Source organism: Eleutherodactylus coqui, chromosome 5, assembly GCF_035609145.1.
Source record: "Eleutherodactylus coqui strain aEleCoq1 chromosome 5, aEleCoq1.hap1, whole genome shotgun sequence".
Lineage (NCBI taxonomy): Eukaryota > Metazoa > Chordata > Amphibia > Anura > Eleutherodactylidae > Eleutherodactylus > Eleutherodactylus coqui.
The window spans coordinates 76,200,513-76,215,891 of NC_089841.1; the positions used below are offsets into that span (position 1 = coordinate 76,200,513).

The window sequence follows — 15,379 nt, forward strand, 5'->3', positions numbered from 1 at the left end:
GAATAGTACATAACAAATAGAATACAATGAAATAATAACGTCTATAGAAGAGCCGCAAATGGTAAATGTTCTCTTATGAAAACATTAACAAAAAGCTTATAAACAAGAGAATAAACGGTGAGACACATTGTATCCAGTATATCAGCAACTAGAAACTTCTATCACTTTATGCAAGAAACACATACATGAACCAGAGAAAAAGTGACAACGAAGAGGAACAGCAACTGAATTCTGCTACGAGTGGAACTTTCACAATGTAATACACGGCCGGTGTATCTATCTATCTATCTATCTATCTATCTATCTACCTATCTATCTATCTATCTATCTATCTATAGGTTTTGAGCACATGGGTTTGCTATTTTATCTATTTATCAGTTGTGATTATCTATCTTTTTAAACCTAGATACTATAATAATTGCATGTATTAATGTATACCACGTCTATCTATCTATCTCATATCTATCTATCTATCTATCTATCTCATATCTATCTATCTATCTATCTCATATCTATCTATCTCATATCTATCTATCTATCTATCTCATATCTATCTATCTATCTATCTCATATCTATCTATCTTTCATCTATCAGATTATGGAGGAAGATTTCCCTTGCCTTTATGTTCTGAATCAATCACAGAACCAAAAAGGAAAAAAAATACACTTGATAAATATGAGTCATATCCCGATGTATTGCTGTGTTTTATCTGCAATGGATTTTTGCAATTGATAGATTTCCAGATACTGAAAAACAACAAGTCACAGCTTGCCCTGCCAACCTACAACCATGTGAAACTCTGTCTACAAGAATAGGAACCAAGACAGAACTGGAGATTGTGTGAAATACTGGATGCAGAATCATAAATAAGCGAATGAGAAGATAAACCGTACACATCGCTGCAGCGCAGAAATATCAGCTGAGAGGAAATAATAGCGCAATGGGCAGCTGAGAACAGACACTGTGACGACTACACCTGACTCTGCTGTGACCAGAAACCGCACTGTGGTACACAGACAGTGCGGGAACAAATAGCAGCTTACCCATTCTTTCAGAAAATAGTAGAAATTGACAGAAGTTACAAGGCTATAGGTTGCTGTGACTATATGTACACAGACACACTTCAGTAATGGCAATGATAGATAGAGAGATAGATAGATAGATAGATAGATAGATAGATAGATAGATAGATAGATAGATAGATAGATAGATAGATAGATAGATAGATAGATAGATTACAAATCTCATTTGATATACCTATTTACTTTGGGTATGTAGATAATGAAACCATCTATTTATCAGTCTACCTGTTTTCTAGCTGGCTAGCTGACTTTGTTAATTAGATAGATGGATAGATAAATACTGTAATGTATAGATAGCTCTATTTTGATTGATCTATCATTTTGGATACGTAGATAATAAGGCTATCTATTCATTAATCTACTTTTTTTCTGTGTAGTTGTCTTCCTTAATTAGGTGGATGGATAGATGAATGGAGATAGATGTATATGGATGGATGGATGGATGGATGGATGGATGGATGGATGGATGGATGGATAGATAGATAGATAGATAGATAGATAGATAGATAGATAGATAGATAGATAGATAGATAGATTATACATTAATATATGTAATTATTATAGTATCTAGTTTCGAAAAGAAAGAAAGAGAAAGAAAGAAAGAGAGAGAAAGAAAGAATGAATATATGTAAAAAATGCATCTTAATATGTTCAAGGCGGAACAGAATTGTAACCATTCTTTACTAGGAACACTTCTAGCAGGGTCACCACCATTGAAAACACCCTGTAACATTACATTTTCTACATGTGGCCAATTTATTTTCCACAATGTTATAAAGAAAGAGACAACAAACACAAGACAACATGCAATTCAGAGACCACCATACAAACGGAATTTTCTTGGTTTTCTTTCTTTTACTTCAGCAAACAAAAAAATATATTCAAATAACATGAAAAGTGGCAAAGTCTTTCGACAATAAATAATAAATTACTTTATAATTTCTGCAATGCAATAATAGCAAACAAAAAAAATTCCCTTTCTCATCAATTCCAGAGAGAGAACAGTCGTTTAGAACCAATAATAATAATAATAACTATACACATCTTTGGGGATGGGGGAGAAATAAGTTCTTGTCTCTTTAAGAATCACACACAATCCAGAGAGGCCTGTGGCAGAATAGAGGTATACCTTGTTGTTGCTGCAATGCTTCCAAGAGTTGGATGTTGGAAAAACAAAAATAAATGAATAATATTAAAAGGCAGGTAAAAAAATTAAAGCAATGTTTTTTGTTGTATTTTTGGACTTCTTATTATGAGGAGGGGGAGCTCAGAAACAGTTACATGCTATGTGAGGCCTGGATACAGCTCCTTTTGTTATAGTCAGTTGAGAACTTTGCAACCCAATGGCTCCACCTGTAATCCTCCATGATGATCCCTCCAAGTCATTGTCCCTGATCTGCAGCATCATCCTCCACTGGAGCTCCTGTTTGGCAAGGCAAATAATGAAGTGATGTTCCACAGATAAGCAGCACCATTTAGATCTTCTCTGTCATCCCTCCATCTTGGTCTATTGTTGTGAGATGTACATTACATTACTCATGTATGTTGTTGGAGATCCACAGATATAAAATCCTCTAGGCCTTGGTCCTGGACTGGTGGTGGTAATGCTCCTATGCGACCATTTTTGGATACTGATCAATCCTAGTAAGATCCCATGATTGTCTTCACAGTGTTGCTACCATGCCATCTTCACCAGATGGTCTCTATGCATCAGATGGACTATCCTGGGTGCTCTGGTGCATCAAGTTGGGTCGTCAAATACTTTATTGAAGTCCAAGCCAATAGTTGTCCCTTTTTTGGTAATACAAAAAGAGGGGTTTTAGGAGACCATAGAGTTCATTCTCCTCATGCCTCGATGGGACTTGCTACCATGCTGTTAGGGGTATCTGGGAGCTGGGAGGACATGGAGGCCACTTCACTTCCAGTAGAATTGGAACCTGGACCCCCTTCTGAAAAATTAACCTGCGAGAAACAGGTCTTCAATTAGAAGCAGGACAAAAGAAAAAGAGTGTGAAAGGTATTTCCAGACTTAACACAAATGCATAAATAACACCAATAAACAGGTCATCTACAAAGAGGCAGGCTACTCTATAAGTGAGGTATCAGAAAGAATACTGGCCAGCAATATATTGTAATGAACTCTAGTTTAGATATAATTAAACTGCAAGGAGTGTATGTCTATGGCTATATAGTATGTATGACTACTATAGTTTATTTTCTGTAGTATGATGAAAAATACACAGATCATAAAACAATTTGATATCAGTTGAAGCAAATGCAAATTCAGCTCTATTTCATCTATGATAGCATTTTTAAAAGCCTGCTAGCCTATTTTATTTCATTGAGTAGTGCATTGCAAAATAATGTAATAATAAACATCATATATGGTATAACATCAATAAATGATTAATATCATATAACTTAAATTACCAATAAATGATGTAATATTAATATAAAATTTCCCCAACATGTCCTTAACCTGATGAGAAAAGTAAGCTCTACTACTCACCAGTTGCTGAAAGGCCGGCTGATCAATGTCACTCTGCAGGGCAAAGTCACTGAGGACCTTCCATGGGGGCTGGTAACTTTGCACTTCTACTGGGTTGGCTTGTAATCCACCATCGTGTCTTTCGGGACTGGAAGCCACCATAGGGGTCCCTGTCATCCCTTGAATATTCTGTAATGACAGGACAATGCATTGTAATTACTGCACAGTCATGACAATCAAACAATAGGGACGTCTGGCAGTCTGTGAATGCATCAAAGAGCACAAACCTCACTGACCAGACCAAAATGAAACAACTATCCTATGCCATTTACAGCCAATATAGTAATCTATAATAATGCATGGCCACTAATACAATGCTGCTACCTGCAACTTATATAGATGTAGTGCATTATCACACGTTTAGTCTTTTCTATAATGAATAGCAAGCATAACATAATAATAATTCATTATAATACTATGATGTTAAATGTTCTGTATTATATTCAATGCCATAGAATGATATACAATGTAGCCCATTTTATGCAATAATGTCATGTTACCTATAATGATCCATAACTGTAGCATGTAAGTGCAGAGATGCAACACCATACTATGCTATGTCTATCGTACACAGTGAATTTTATACTCCATGCTATGTGTAAACTATGAAAAATAATTGACTATACATCATATAGCTTAGATACTATAAAACATAAGGTTATACAGTCTATATGGACCACTCTTCTCAACTAAATGGATTTATCTATCTATCTAGTTAAAAAAACATGTAATTTCTTTCATACCATGCACATAATAATATCATGCTCTTATACTCTATACAACGTTTATGGCTACTATACTGTACAGAGTAACGTATACAATGCATCGCTTGTAGCAATACAATTCTGAAATACAACTGTATTTCAATACCATACAATATAATATAATGTTATACAATGTAATCACTTACTCTACAACACTATGTCGTATTACAACACAAAATACCATACCATACAATAAAATACTATACGACATTCTTGCTAGCTAATGGATCACTGTGTATAACGTAGAAACATATCAAGATGGCCAAATATATAATATTAAACAGCAAGAATAACAACATCAACAACTACAACAGCAATAAAGCAACTATTATTATCCGTATTATCATAATATTTACTCTGGTGGGAAATGAAAGTTACAATGAAAATATAAAGGTCCCGATAATAATAATAGTTTCTATCTTAATATATTATGATACACAGTTTAGACATGCTTAACACAAGGAAACTTGTGGTGACCACTCTTACTACAGTTCACATGACCAGTGAATTATTATTACTATTAAGGCTAATATAGGACCAATACGCCAGAAACGCACACAATAAAACCTATCCTCCATATGGTACAAAAATACAATAATTATCGCTCTGCTTTTTTTCTTTGTATTGTCTACTAATAATAGTTAATATGGAGGAATACTACAACTGCAATGTAACGAACCCATAACATGCATTCTGCATTGTGCACTGTGCACTTACGCACTGTACGGAGCGCCCCCTGTGGGTGAGGTGGCGTAGGACTACTCTGCACTTACCGTTTTGTCGTTGGGTTGCTGTTGCTGGAGCTGTTTCATCATAATGCTTCTTTTCTTGTCTTTACATCTTTTATTTTGGAACCAGACCCTAATGACCCTGGGACTAAGGCCAGTCATCTCCACTAACTGTTCCTTCATGAGGGCATCAGGCCTGGGGTTGGCAGCATAGCAGGTTCTCAAGGTGTGAAGCTGTTTTTCATTAAGAACTGTCCGGACCCGGGTGGTCTTTTCTGGCTGTTTGTGGACGTGGGGTCTGAGGGCCGGCTGCCGGGCAGAAATGGGCTCTGCTGTAAAATAAATGAAGCGGTCTTAAAGATAACTCCGAAAATCCCTCTTACATTCATTACTACTATGTATTTCATGTTCTAACATTATAACAAAAGAAAATGTGAATACTATACATCATTCACATCATTACTATGTACTAAATATATGAATGCGCAACTTTAATAATCTAACAACCCAGTTCATTTCTAAATATGGAATATGCTAAAATGTAGCCATATGTAATATACTGTAAGGCATATAACACTATAACACAAAAATGTATTAATATGAAATATATTACCCTGCGTTAAACTGAAATATACTGTAATGTATCAATATAACTCTTACGTGTAACCCTACAGTGTTGTCCCTATGTAGTATAGTACACTATATGTAACATTCTAGATATTAGCCATATGCAACAAATAACAATATACCCATATTAATGTATTTCAATAGGCAATGCACTATAATGTATCAACACAAAAATGTATCAATATGGAATGTATTACACTACATCAAAATGAAATTAAACTTAAGTGTAACCCTACAATGTGTCTCCATGTAATATAGTACACTATATGTACACTATATATACAGTACACTATTACACTATATGTAACATACCAGACTCTAGCAATATGCAGCAAATAACAAGGTATCCATATTAATGTACTGCACTATTTCAATAGGCAATATGCTCTTATGTATCAATGGAACGATATATCCATATGCAATCACTTATAAACGTGCAATAAATTAAAATACATTAATGCGTCATAAAACAGCAATATGCAAAATATTATATTGCATCAATACAGACTATACTGCCATGTATCAATTTGTAATATACTGCAGTTAAATATATCAACATGTAACATACAGTAATGCAGAAAGCTTTTATATAAACGCATTGATATAAAAATGTTTGTATATATCTTGATTTTTACCATTGACTTATGATTGGGGTGCATTAAAGGAGTTCTGCCCCCCACATAGTTATTTCCTGTGTAATTATTGACTATGGTGTACATACTTTCACAAACCCTTCTCTGTGTAGTATTGCTAAATAAATAGGACAGCAGCAGTGAGTGTGCCCTGGCAGGCGATGCTGCTATCAGAGGTGCTATTCACAGGACTGCTACAAGCTGATAGAAAATACAATAACAATAGGTAAACACTCGGTTCTCCTTAAATATTGTGTTTAGCTGATAAGATATAACAATAAAGTGCAGCACATGTGGAGTCAGTATGCGGTGAGCTACATAGAAGGCGCAGTGTTTGCTAGAGATAGAGGCAGATACCCAAACACTGCAAGTGACTTTCAGCTCTGTATAGCAGCGACTTTCAACTCTGTATAGCAGTGCTAGATGTAACTTTCAGCTCTATGCTGGATGTATTAGCGCCAGACAGGTAGGACATAGGCCTGGGGCCCCGTCTCCCCCTCCTTGAGGTATTTAGTTGATTTGGTTAAATGTATCCAATCTCCCTTCAATTAGTTAGAAATGGACTGGAAAATTTCCTTTCGGATTATAACAAGCAGTTTATCCAAACTCTGCTATGTGATCCTTGTGTTGGAGCAAGGGGAGGAAGGGGGCACTCAGGGCCTTGCCTCTACATACAAAGCGTGTGCACCCCAAGAAGATGACGAGAAAGAAGACTGCACCATCACTTCAGCTGCTGCAATTACCGGAGATTAGCTTGTTGACAGTTTAAAATTACAGTCTAAATATCTACACTCATTCCTCAAGTCTATCCTGATATACTGCTGTAAGGGGTGGGGGAGGGGGAAATGATCCCACCCCTAAATATAACCCGACCCAACAGGGATGGGGTCATAAATTGGGACTAAATAATAATAATTATTATATACATGTATACATCTATCTACCTGCCTCTGCTAATTATACACATAGATAGAAATAATCTATTTATCTATCTACTCTTGCCTCTTTCTTTCTTTCTTTCTTTCTTTCTTTCTTTCTTTCTTTCTTCTGTCAATCTTTTTCTCTCACTGTATCTTCAATTGCCTATCTATCTATCTATCTATCTATCTATCTATCTATCTATCTATCTATCTATCTATCTATCTATCTATCTATCTATCTATCTATCTATCTATCTATCTATCTATCTATCTATCTAATCGCATTTCCAGCAGCACACAACAATAAGGTGAAGTAGAAGAACAGCCCATGAACAATCCTTGGTGACTCAGTACCTGCCATCTGCAGTGGTCGCGCAGCAGGGTGAAGAGGACTGAGGGGGTCGCTCGCCCCCAGGCTGGCCCGCTCCACTACATCATGGTCCGCTCGACAGAAAAGTCCATCCTCCCGCAGAGCGAACTCGTCCCCGGGGATGAGCTGGCGGCTGCAGGCCACGCAGCGGAAACACTCGATGTGATAGACCTTGGAGCGGGCGCGCATCACGAAGTCGTTCTTACTGAAGCCCAGCGAACACTTGGCACATTTGATGCCATACAACCTGAGGGCACAGGAAGGGGGATCAGTCACATCATAGACTCTGAGGCAGCAGAGACCTTATACATGAAAAGTATGCTACATATATGTATATTTATTGCACATAGCATGCATTACGTACATATTGCATACTGTGTGTATGTATATATAGTATGCACGCTGATATTATATAATTCATACTAATAAAATAATATTTGCTTAACTAAATACACTAAAAATATTAACTTCAACCCCTCACTGTCGGTAAATACAATGACTGTTATCATCAGTGTTTAAACTTCATCCTAAAGAAGCCTGGGGATAAATTATTTCAATAGTCAATTAAAGAATGTCATCCATGTATCCTGTATGTACCAATGTAATTTATAATAACTATTATATATAACGATGTACGTTATTTACCCTGCTATACATATAGATTTCATATACAATATGTAATATAATCTGATATGATATAAAATTATTGGCATTCTTAGAATATTATTACCGGAAGTGCTGGATTTTGTTTATGATTTTGTTTATTTTAATACTTTCATTGTATTTTATACGACATGAAATATTTATATAAAATGTATTCTATGCCTGTATGAAATAATATAAAAGTAAAGTGTATTCATTCATTTACATTTTTTAATATGTTCTAATCTGTTTTAACGTAATGTTTTACTCTTAATTTACGGTCATTGTATTTACTTAGAAGCTTCTTTCTTTTATTTCTCCATACAGAGCTATGTTAAAACAAAGGCTAGGGTCACACAGAAGGGGGTTACACAAAGATCAGTCCTAGCCAAAGTTGATCCTGGGAGTCTGTTGTGTCACTTTATCAGTTTGCAGATTTAATGTGAGGAAGGAAGCAGTTTCCCATTATCTAAATATCCCAATTGTTTGCGAGCAGATGATGAGCAATTTGATCTGTTCTGTCTAATTCATCAGCTCAGGTAAGATAAGAGATAAGAGAGCAGAAAGGGAGGTGGACGACCATGCACACAAGTACAGCAATGATGCAATGATACACATATATACCATTATATAGATGCAAGACTGTATATATACATATCACTCTTGCAACTATATTATGTCATCAATTTCACTATTATACAAACAATTCCAATATATATTTAAAGATAATAGTGATATCTTAGTAATATAGTAATTTCCTGACTATTATTATTAATATAAAATATCGTTTAAGCTTCATCAGAGGAAATATTTCATAGAATAATAAATATTAAAACAATCAAGAGTTAATATAATATAGTGAGAATCATAATACATATATGATTATATAATAGAATAGTAGCATAATAGTAACAAATGACACGGATATACTAGTAACATATATAACACACACCCACATACAATATATGTGTTATTTTGTATCTCTTTATTTTTGGTGTAGTGAGTCCTATTGCACATTTTAGACATGTAATATTAGGAGCCTACCTGATATAGTCTCTTTTACAGTAAGTCTTTCCATCCCTAACAAAACAAGTACAAGTCTCATCCAGATACTGGTTGCACTCTGCACACTTGAGGCAGGCTGCATGCCACTCCAGGTCCGGTGATACCCTTAGTATATACTGGTCGTGGATCTGATTGCCGCAGCCAACACACAGGGAAATCAAGCGCTTTTCTGCAAAGAAGTATAACATGGTATTATTAACTAAGGCTTACTGTAGTACTATATATAATAATAATATTGATGGTGATGATGGACATAAAGTGTCTTTTCTCTTCTAAGGTTGAATATGTGGATTTGGTATAGTAAAAACATCAACAAAAACATGCAAAATAAATAAGCAAGTGATAAGTTCTATGTGGGTTGTGTAGAAAAATAATAACAACTGTATGAATTCATTGATCGTGAAGGGCCAAGAAGATTGGCAAAGTGTTGGAATATATATATTCGCATCTTCTTGTGCCCCCTCTGCACTAGTGACTGCTGTCAGACACAACCAAGGAAGACATTATCACGCTACACACAGCTACACACTTGCATTCAGTGTAATCAATGGCTTCAACTTGTCACAGTGTACATTTCTGCAGGAGACATGAAGGGTAACCCCCTGTACAATGGACACACACAAAGGTGGGGGCTGCATCTATATATGATCTGTATACAGTACGTAGACACACAGTGACAGCAGGGACAGCGTGGCATTATTGTGTACAGTGAGTGTAAATAGGCAGGCATGATATAATAATAATAGTAGAAGGTGTTCTTACTTTTTGGAGGGTCTCCCATATCTCCCATGTCTGTGAGAGGGTGCAGGGTCCACAGTGTGATGGTGTCAGCTTGCAGTACACCCAGGCTGAAGTTAATAAGGGGGGTGCTGGGTGCAGGAGCCCAGGCTGCAGTGCTGCTTCTGCTGCTGCTGGAGTCAGTGCTGATCACACACTCTCTTCCTTATCTCTTACTCAAACTTCTCTGCTCCAACTCAGCTCAATCTCCATTGGTGTGACGCAGGGCGAGGCGACGTCAGCTCTGCCCCTGGCTGATTGGCTGAGCAATGCACCCAGCAGCTGGCCTTATTATCACATTACAAGTCCTGGAGTCCTGTGTGTGTGGTTGGAGCCACTACTAGCCCTGCTGCTGCTGTCTCAACTGTGCTGCAACCTCCACCCCCCTTTCCTAACAACACCCAGAGTCCTGTCCAGCCTCTCACCTCCACTGATAGTCATTTCCTACTTGCATCTGTAGCTGAATGGGTTAATAAGTATTCACTTGAATGTATGTGTACATAACAATCTAACAATATGAGACACGTCATGCAGCTCTTTTTAAGGGAAAGTGTTCATGAGAGGGTTAACACTCACTGTATATTTCAAACACAATGAAGTCACTTGCAGATCTGGAGTTTTTTTCTTTTTTGGCACTGCAACTATTGGATGTTGATTAAAGATGGATATTATATGCAGATTGTTACATTGTAACTTCAGCATGCTGCTGAAATGGTTACAATTCTCTCTCTCTCTTTGAATATAGCTATCCATATCTATCTATCTATCTATCTATCTATCTATCTATCTATCTATCTATCTATCTATCTATCTATCTATCTCATATCTATCTTATCTAATATCTATCTATCCCATATCTATCTATCTATCTATCTATCTATCTATCTATCTATCTATCTATCTATCTATCTATCTATCTATCTATCTATCTATCTATCTATCACCTTAATTATAAAGTGTCCATTTATAATGTAGTTTGACTATTTTGTGTATCTTCTCTATGGAGGCTAATTCTGCCTGTGTACCCATGAGTCTAATAGAACTTTCACACCTGCGCAATATTTCTGCAAAATGCACCTAAAAGCTCACCTGAAGACGCATCTTCATCTACTGTTGTGGATTTCTGCTCCATAGCCCACATGTATACATGCAGATTTTGGAGCAGAATTTTCTGCGTCTTTAGGTCCGCCTTGCAGGAATATTTCGCACCTGTGAAAAGGTTCCTAAGATCTCTGACACACTAGCATTTCTTTTATCCATGTGTCACACATAAAAAAAACAACACACAGACAGCATATGGACGCATAATATACAATAAGGCAGCACACACTACTGTGTATTCTCACACAGACACATATTGCGTAAAATAAACTCATCACATGTATTAATCTTGTCCATATCATAGACTAAAATGAGAAAATGCAAGTGTATGTGATTGTGTGGGCCATTCATGTATCAGGCAGTATACCAACAGGTGTCTATGTGGTGTCTGATGCAAGTGGTTTCAAACCTCTCAGGCGCAACTCGCACACGCGACAAGTGTGCACCTGGTCTAGCCTAGTTTTAGACAAAAATATAAAACCATGGCCGTAATACAAATCGGTATTACGGACATGTTTCAAAAGACATTACATCCGTATGTCATCAATTTTTCATCCGTATTTACCTCCTATTTTCATTATTTTCTATTGGGCAAATACTGATCTGAATTTGCTTAATAGAAAATAACTCAAATATGGAGGCAAGTAAACAAAAACATGGAGAATGAAGCATTTTTGAAAAATGGCGGAAAAAAATACAGCCATGTGATTAGCTGTATAAATTTATATCCCCTAAGCACGGACCAAATACGGAGCAAAAATACGCTCACCTGAAACTACCAAACAAATAAACTGTCTCAGGCTGCCCTAGTCCATGAGTAATAAAAAAATGCAGATCCCTGACAAGTCATTGTGGATTTTAGGCCATGAACTGCTTCCCTCTTGTTTACTTAAGGTTTTCACAGTTGATTGTTGTAAAGCTTTGGGAATTAAAATGCTACAAAAATAGAATAAAACAAAACTCTCTTTTTGTGTCTTTTAATAAATTAATATACATGAGCAAATAATATACATATAAATTATTCTCTATCCCTTCTACTGTATGTTTGCATCTGATAACTCTATTCCCTGTGCCCCATATCTGTGCTGAATAGGAAGTTCCAAGACATAGTGTAAGCAATGAGTTGCCTATAGGTAGAGGAAAGATAATACTAAACCTTTTTTATGTAGTAGTCCACATATAAATATGTATTACTTTCTATCTATCTATCTATCTATCTATCTATCTATCTATCTATCTATCTATCTATCTATCTATCTATCTATCTATCTATCTATCTATCTATCTATCTATCTATCTATCTATCTATCTATCTATCTATCTATCTATCTCCTGTGTTACCTTCTGTAATCCTTCTGCACTGTCATTGTATTGCTGTATATGTGTCTGTTCCTTTTTGGAACCCACTTGCTATTGTGATTGTTGTGGAATACATCAACCTGGTGATTAACAATTTAGACAATATTTCCAGGATTGGGTCACAACAGCGACCTCTTGTGTTCACTTTGGAAATGAGCCAATTATGATAATGTCGACACGTTCTCTGGCCTTTGTGTTGCTCTCAGATGTCTTGCATATTGTTTCACTGTCATCAAAGCTACCAGTAAAAAAATCTTCCCACATTTCAAAAATCTAGGACATTTGGGTCTCATTATATAACAGCAACGAGGGAGGCATCCTCATGTTTGTTTTCTCTCTGAAGCTGTAGAACTGCAAATCACAGCATTCCTCCCTGGGTGGTACAAAGAAATGAAAGGTGTGTCCTCTAGTTAGATGATGCACATACCAATCACAGGACTGTATGATAGGAAATAAAAGTGACTCACTGGTAAGATCAATATTGATCTTGTCATAAAGAAACAGTTTTATTGATCAGCTACTTATATTATTAATGCATACAAGTGCATACACAGGAGCAAATATCCCATAAATTGTATATAGTTCATTAGAACTAAAGTTACTGGAAAAGGATATATATATATATATATATATATATATATATATATATATATACGCATATATATATACAGGGTGTAGTCAAAAGTCTGTACAAGTGCTGTATCTCAATACTGGTGTCCTATATTGAAATAACAGTACTGCACTTGAATAGGAAGGCATGGATGCACTACATGATGTCATAGTACAGGTCCCCCTGGGATCTCCAGAACATGGATTTCAATTTTGTGTTATGGTCCCTTTAAGAGATAGAGTGAAACCCAATTGCAAAGTTGAAGACTGGCATGTGAGAAGCAGAAATTTGCTTTTTGTGTCTCTTCTCATGGGACTGCTGTTATGACTGAAGTAAGGAAAGCGTAACTCAAATTGGCCTCTTTCTAGGGCATATCATTTAGGACATCAACTACCGTCATCTGTGGGAGATTCAGGTACCGATCCACGTTGAGAGTCCCTGGAATGAACACAGATCCAACAAGGCGATGGCATCAAATTACAACCCACAAGTTCACACTGAAATCTACATTGTACTCTAAAGGTCCATTTAGATGAGACGTATGTCGGGCAAACAATGTCCAACACTCGTCCCCACACATACTAGCCCCCGTGCACGGAAACTAGTATCGTTAGCTCTCAGTGGGGAGGCTGGAGGAGATTTTTCTCCTCGCGCTCCCCTGCCCCTCTCCCTTGCCTTAACATAGCAGCTGTTCAGTACAGAACGGCCACTATTTACACTGAGCGATCAGCGATCAGCTGATTGTCCATCGTTTATGCTGCATAAATGATGAATGATGAGCTGATCACTCAGTGTAAAAAGCAGCCGTTCAGTACTGAACGGCCGCTATGTTAAGGCAATGCAGAGGGGCGGGGGAGCACGAGGAGAGAAATTTCCGCAGCCTCCCTGCTGTGAGCCAGCGATACTAGCTCCCGTGCAGGTGCACGAGAGCTAGTATGTGTGGGGATGAGTGTCGGGCATCATTTGCCCGACACACGTCCCATCTAAATGGGCCTTAATTGGGTTGGGCTCTTACTAGGAATTTGCATTGCATCTGCACTGAATCAGTGCTTTTCCATTGATTAACATAGCCCACAATGATAGTGTCAGACCTGCACTGCACTATCAAACAACTTGATGCAAAGAAGAAGGAGGACACTTATTCTTTTATTACTTCATAGCAGCGGTCTCACGGCACTTAAGAGAAAAAGAAAAAGCAGATTTATGGGGCCCACAGGGGCCTATGCGCCATACTATTGTGTAGCATAGCCATGCCTTCTTATTCAAGTATGCTATTGTTATTTCAATATAGGACACATGTATTGAGATATAGCCGTGGATCAGTCTTTGACTACATCATTATTCACGAAACTGAAATGGTTACAATTCTCTTTCTCTTTGAAAATGTATCTATCTATCTATCTATCTCATATCTATCTATCTATCTATCTATCTATCTATCTATCTATCTATCTATCTATCTCATATCTATCTATCTATCTATCTATCTATCTATCTATCTATCTATCTATCTATCTATCTCATATCTATCTCTCTCATACCTATCTCTCTCATATCTATCTATCTATCTATCTATCTATCTATCTATCTATCTATCTATCTATCTATCTATCTATCTATCTCATATCTATCTCTCTCATACCTATCTCTCTCATATCTATCTATCTATCTATCTATCTATCTATCTATCTATCTATCTCATATCTATCTATCTACCTACCTAATATCTATCGATCTATCTATCTATCTATTCATCTATCCATAGTAAACAAAATTGCAATAGTTATAAGTAACTGCCACACATTCTGCAGACTTCCCACATGACTATAGCTACCTGTCTCCAATACTATCTGCAGTTTGTGCTATCTGTATTTAGTAAGTCTGTAAGGGTTGTGTTATGAGACTGTAGATCACAAGGACAAGTGTGGGCTGGCAGTGGTGTTGGCATTGGTGATGTGTTTGTAAATGATGCACTTTCAGAAAGGGAGAGGAAGGAGTTCTCTCCTCCCAGCCTGCCTTGTATTGGAAGGGGAGGAAAGTCTGAGCTAGCCTCTAATATGCTCCTACTTTACCATGTGCATGTATAAGATGCTGTTGGTGGGGAGGCACTGCCGTATCTGAGCTATGTGTCCGGATATCAGTAATGAGAGACA

General features: G+C 36.9%; 1 protein-coding gene across 4 annotated transcripts; it reads right to left on the reverse strand.

Moving 5' to 3' along the window:
- Positions 1 to 1,931: 1,931 nt before the first annotated feature.
- ISL1 (ISL LIM homeobox 1) lies at positions 1,932 to 10,316 on the reverse strand. 4 transcript variants are annotated; one of them, XM_066601864.1, is made up of 6 exons: positions 10,142 to 10,316; positions 9,359 to 9,548; positions 7,657 to 7,919; positions 5,169 to 5,452; positions 3,593 to 3,760; positions 1,932 to 3,045 (listed from the first exon to the last, which is right to left on the reverse strand). In XM_066601864.1, exons 1-6 carry the CDS (start codon positions 10,167 to 10,169, stop codon positions 2,929 to 2,931), a joined length of 1,050 nt encoding a protein of 349 aa, XP_066457961.1. In that variant the 5' UTR covers positions 10,170 to 10,316; the 3' UTR covers positions 1,932 to 2,928. The 4 variants fall into 4 exon arrangements, with proteins under 4 accessions (XP_066457961.1, XP_066457959.1, XP_066457960.1 ...); XM_066601862.1 differs by having other exon boundaries at positions 1,932 to 3,060; XM_066601863.1 differs by having other exon boundaries at positions 5,169 to 5,455.
- Between the last annotated feature and the right edge of the window lie 5,063 nt (positions 10,317 to 15,379).

Excerpts from the sequence above, each read along its gene's own strand:
- ISL1 (XM_066601861.1), bottom strand. The coding sequence starts at position 10,169 with ATGGGAGATATGGGAGACCCTCCAAAAA. Across the intron at positions 3,761-5,168 it reads AGCAACCCAACGACAAAACG|AATATTCAAGGGATGACAGG; the intron begins GTAAGTGCAGAG and ends CTGTCATTACAG. Across the intron at positions 3,061-3,592 it reads AGCCGGCCTTTCAGCAACTG|ACCTGTTTCTCGCAGGTTAA; the intron begins GTGAGTAGTAGA and ends TTCTAATTGAAG.